Genomic DNA, 4,977 nt, shown 5'->3' with positions numbered 1-4,977 from the left:
GGCACTACGTGGGCCGCCCGCCTCGATTGGACTCACCCGCCGAGCCGGCTCACCGCATGCGCCTGGTCGATACGGCGAGCTGCGCGGCAGCTTCACACCCACGCGGCCGGGCCCCACAAAAGCTCGCTGCCGCCCCCCGCGCCCCGGCGCCCCAGCGCCACCCACCGCCAGCGCGGCCTCGACAATCTCCACCACGCCCTGCAGCTGCTCGTTGGGCAGCTGCGTGAGGTGGGCGCTCAGCTTGCGCTTCTCCTCGAACGACATCGCGCGGCTCGGGTCGCAGGGCCCCAGCGCGCCCGGCGGGAGGCCCTCGTTGTAGTCGCGCGCCGCAATGTAGTGGCCCAGCATGTCGCGCTTGTCCTTGAGCTGCTTGGGCAGGTCCAGGCTGGGCAGACCGTCCATCTTGCCCTGCAGCGCCTGAGGGTGTGGTGTGTGTTTTGTGTGTGTTTTGTGTGTGTGTTTGTGTGTGTGTTTTGTGTGTGTGTGTGTGTGTGTTTGGGAGGGGGTGAGTGCGTGCATGCGTGTATTTGTGTATGGGATGTTGTTGACGGGAGGGCTGGCAGGGTGAGCGACAGGGCGGGGGATGAGATGGTTGGCAAGTTACAGGAGGACAAGGCTGCCATGGAGGGCGCGAGCGGGACCGCCGGCACATGCAGGCACCCGATTAGGCATAACCCTGCAAGTGCGGCTGCCTTGCGGGTCACCCCTCTGCCCCCCTCCCATCACGTGCCCCACCTCGCGCGTGAGGTCCTCCTCCTGCTGCTGCACGGCCCACTGCTTCTCCACCTGCAGCGGCGCCCACGCCCTCTCGAAGAACTCGCTCATCGTGAGCGCCGCCGCGGCGACGGGGTGCGCCGGGGGGTTGTAGAGCTGCGCGTTATGCCAGATCAGCCGCATGTCGGCGGCGAACTCGGCCGGGTCCTTGTAGACGCGGTGCTTGAGCTTCTCGCCCACGGTCTGCATGTCCATGGGGTGCTTCACGATCAGGGGGTAGTCGGGGATCTTCATGCGGATCGGGTCCACCGGCTTCTTGAACGCCTCGGCCTTCTGGTTGCGCCGGCAGCGGTCGAGCACCTTGTAGCACTCGTGCCACAGCGCGTTGCGGCGCTGGTGCTGCTCCGCCACCAGCCGCTGCTTCTTGGCCTCGGGGCCCTCGGGCTCGCTCAGCAGCGGCCGCTTGTTGGGCGCCTTGGCACTGAGCTTGCTGGGGCCCGCCGCGACCATGGCGTCGAGCTGGCTCTCATAGGTCGACAGCACCTGGTCGTGCTGCGCCGCGAGCGCGCGCAGCTGCTGCAGCAGCGCGCGCGCCTGCGCGACGGCGTCCGCGCCCGGCGGCATCCTGCGCTCCTGACCGCAGCTACTGCTGCCGGCACCGGCTGCCTGAGCTGCCGCCTCGGCTGGCGGCGCCAAGAAACTGCCAGCTACAGAGCCAGCTGCCGAGCGGACTTTGTCGCAAGGGGCGCGCACACGCGTGCGCCCACGCGCGCTGCCTTCCGGAAGCGGGGGTGCAGGCTGCTGCCTTTCCCACGCTGAGCCACTAGGAGGCGTTTCTAAGAATATCAATAGCTATCGGACGTTCCTTGAGGGCCGTGGGCTGCACTAGACGCCAGCGGAGGCGGCCTTGTGGCCCTCGACCCACTCGACACCCCGGTTCTGAACCTGACCGTTAGAGATTAGAATGCAATGGTTACGGCGCCTCCTGCCCGACCACCCAAGCTGCGATGCTCCCTATCCCAGATCAGCCCAGTAGCGAGCTCTGAGGAGACCCTGTGCTGGATGTGGCCAGATATTAGGGTCAAGGACAGCCTGGCGCCGCGAAACAGAATGGCCCCATGCGCACGCGAACACCCAAGGCCCCCGCCGAGCACCCCGCCTCAGGGCCGAGATTCACGAATGGGGGTGCAAACCATCATTACTCTGTTGCTGATGGCAGTGGGGATGCGTCGCCGGGACCCGCGGGCCGGTCCACGCCCGCTCGGGCCTGTGTCAGATGTGCGGGATGCCGACCAAGGCACACGGTATGCACTTCACCCGCTACACTTGAGCTCATGGGTGCCGTGTGCGGGTGCTGGAGCGAGCGCAAGGCCCGCGCAGACCGCAACCTGCCACGTGGGCTGCAATCATGTGCGTCCCTTGGCCACCTGCACTAACGCAGTTGGCGAGTGAATGTGTAGGTATGCTACACTGACAGCTCGCAGCCATTGGCGAGAGCAGCACCACCCCCTGAGCAACTGGCACGATGCTGGGCGGTTGTGTGACCAAATCACCGGTATGTCTGTACATGTCCATCATCATTTTTGCCAGCCTGGTTTGCTGTGCCATTCGTAGCACCACACATGCTAAGTGCATGAGCGGCGTGCATTACACCTTCAGCACAGCATGCCACTACCAGCGCCGGCGTACCAAGATGAGCATTCACGGCTGGGTGCTGGCCGCCACCACAGCCACGGTCGCCACCGGCTCTGCGCTGCTGCTGCCGCGGGGCTTGTAGGTCGCGCGCCGCCTCTCCTTACGGCTGCCCACGTCGGCCTTGGCCTCGGTGGTGTGGGTCGCTGTCGCCGCTGCCTGGCCCTTGACGGACTCCAGGGGGAACACAGACACCTTGCGGGGGAAAAGCAACAGAGCAGTGCAAATGTTTGACACCATACTTGTCCCGTAACAGTACATGGCAATCAAAATGGAGCGCCAACCCCAGCTGGCTGCACGGCTGCACTCGGCTGCGTTGCATGCTTGCTGCGTGCACTCAACATCTGCACTGCCTGCGTCCCCTGGCGAACTGTGGCCCATCACTGCTGCTGCTTGTGTCAGGTGGTTGCGAACGCAGGCGAACGTCTGCGATACACCGACCGCACACAGAACAGCACCTGGGCGCGTCTACGCATGCCAGGTGAGTGTGTAGAGAGCAACCCCACCTTGGAGCGATCAGCCTTCTTCTGGTACACCACGATGCCGTCAATGGTGGAGAACAGGGTGTAGTCCTTGCCCACACCCACGTTCTCGCCCGCGTGCCACTGCAGGTGGGGGTCGGGGTTTCGGATGCTGCTCAGCGTGTAACAAGTGGCCACACCTTTCGCGGCAGGCTGATGGACGGGCTACCCCCACGCTGAGCACGTCACGATGGCAGCTGCGCCAATCGACAATCAAAACTTGATTCAACCACAAGTTGCACCTCGACGCAGGCATGGCTGCGGATGCATTCGCAGCAGCAGCAGCAGTAGCCAAAGCTAGCTTGCACGCGCCGCAACGGCAGCGGCGGCGGCGGCGGCGCAGCAACGGTGACAGCAGCTCAAGTGGTCCCATGCAGCTCCGCGGCATCTGAAATCGTTCATATGTATCGCTTATAACGCATTTGGCTGCGGAGCGCGGACAATGAGGTCTGGAGCAGCTATTGGCTGCTGGCCACACCGTTCGATGGCCTTCCGCGCTCACCGTGGAGCCCAGCTGCCTCACGATGATACCACCGGCCTTGATTGGCTGGTTTCCGTACGCCTTCACACCCCTGCGCTTCGACTTGGAGTCGCGGCCGTTCTTGGTGGAGCCCGCACCCTTCTTGTGCGCGTTCTCCACCACCAGGGCGCCCCTCCGAGGGGCGACCGCCACCACGCTGCGGCTGCTAACGACGGTACGCCCCGCAAAGAGGCTGCGAGTGGCCAGCATCGTGGCTGCTGCTGCTGCACACACTCCACGCAAGGAGTCTGCTGGACAAGAATAGGTTCTCTTTCCACTGAACGATGATACGCGCAAAGAGCGAACACTATGAATACCCACGTTCGTGCCCGACGCAGTACCAGGCCAATGGCTGCCCTCCTGCACCAGTGATGTGTCTGCCTGGTGCTCGCTGCTGGTATCGTGCGCATCATGAATGGGCGCTATGTTTGTGTCCGGAAGAATTGATTGAATTCACCCAAGCATGCCTTGCCAGCCTGGCTTCGCTGAGCGGGCTCCCCTTTTCCTGGCAGTCTCCACTGCAGCCACAGCAAGCTGGGCAGTCCGTTGGGAGCTCTCCGACATCAACGCTGCTCTTCTGCACACCTGAATTCTGTGTGACCGCACAGCTCCCCGGCGTTCGTCACGCCGAAGCCGGTCAGCAGTTAAGAAGGCAAGGTATGATCCGCAGTAGTTTCGGGCCAGCCTGGTGGCTTCCCACGCATTTACCATGACGCACGGGCATTGCTCTGTGGCAAAACTCAGCTCTGCGGCAGCATTCCCGGTGCCCCCTGCGCCTGCTCAGACTTGTTATGCCAATGGTAAGGAAAAACACGGTAGCAGCTTTCGCCAGGCGAGCAGTCCGCTTATCAGAGTCTGACCGGCCTGTACGCTGGTCTGTGGATTTTTGAACAAGCGCGGCGTTTTCTAGTGGTGCTTGTAGTGCAATGGTGTCTAGATGCCTCAGCCCTGCGTAATTGTCTATCTTAGATGATTGTATTCCAATGCAGTCAACACAATTCCTGTATGAAGGCGACTACACTGCAGCCAACCGTCGGAACCGAGGTGCAATCTTGGACATGCTGGTGCAGGGCATCGTGCTGCCGTCCGGTTTTCTAACCAGCGGCCTACAGGGCTGCATGTGCAGGCTTGTGGGGGGCACAGCCATCATGCCACGCACTAGCACACCAATCGCAACGGACGAACGGCGGGTGGGGTATGAAACAGTAGCGCAAGTGGGAAGTGAGCGGTGTAGCAGCCTCGTGAGGCTTGAAAATAGACATGCATCAATCAACATGCACACTGTAGAGCAAAAGGACTTACAAGCCGCAGCACTTTTCTGCCGTACGGTACATCTTGCCCAGCTTCTCGACCACTGCTCTCGCCGAGTCCCCATGCAACCGTTTTTGTACACGTTGTGCAGACATTATCATTTTGATGGCGCCCTACATTGATGGTATCATACCCAGAAAGCTTTCGAGCGTGTGCCCACAGCGAGTCTATATGGCAAGGGCGCCATGCAGCCAGGCCTGAGCATCTGGACCCGCCGAA

The 4,977-nt window shown here is 62.3% G+C and overlaps 2 protein-coding genes across 2 annotated transcripts; both read right to left on the bottom strand.

Annotated features, from left to right (window-relative positions):
• Window positions 1–32: 32 nt before the first annotated feature.
• On the bottom strand, window positions 33–1,338 carry MNEG_13225 (hypothetical protein; the record flags this gene model as incomplete). Its single annotated transcript, XM_014038304.1, has 3 exons — window positions 33–62; window positions 166–417; window positions 736–1,338. 3 exons carry the CDS (start codon window positions 1,336–1,338, stop codon window positions 33–35), a joined length of 885 nt encoding a protein of 294 aa, XP_013893758.1.
• Window positions 1,339–2,415: 1,077 nt separating this feature from the next.
• Window positions 2,416–3,657, bottom strand: MNEG_13224 (50S ribosomal protein L27; the record flags this gene model as incomplete). Its single annotated transcript, XM_014038303.1, has 3 exons — window positions 2,416–2,601; window positions 2,913–3,011; window positions 3,430–3,657. The coding sequence occupies 3 exons, from the start codon at window positions 3,655–3,657 to the stop codon at window positions 2,416–2,418; spliced, it is 513 nt and encodes a 170-aa protein (XP_013893757.1).
• Between the last annotated feature and the right edge of the window lie 1,320 nt (window positions 3,658–4,977).

This window comes from Monoraphidium neglectum, assembly GCF_000611645.1.
Source record: "Monoraphidium neglectum strain SAG 48.87 unplaced genomic scaffold scaffold03700, whole genome shotgun sequence".
In the NCBI taxonomy this organism is placed as follows: Eukaryota; Viridiplantae; Chlorophyta; class Chlorophyceae; order Sphaeropleales; family Selenastraceae; genus Monoraphidium; species Monoraphidium neglectum.
The sequence above is the reverse complement of the archived record's forward strand: the minus strand, read 5'-3'. Positions and strand labels throughout refer to the sequence as shown.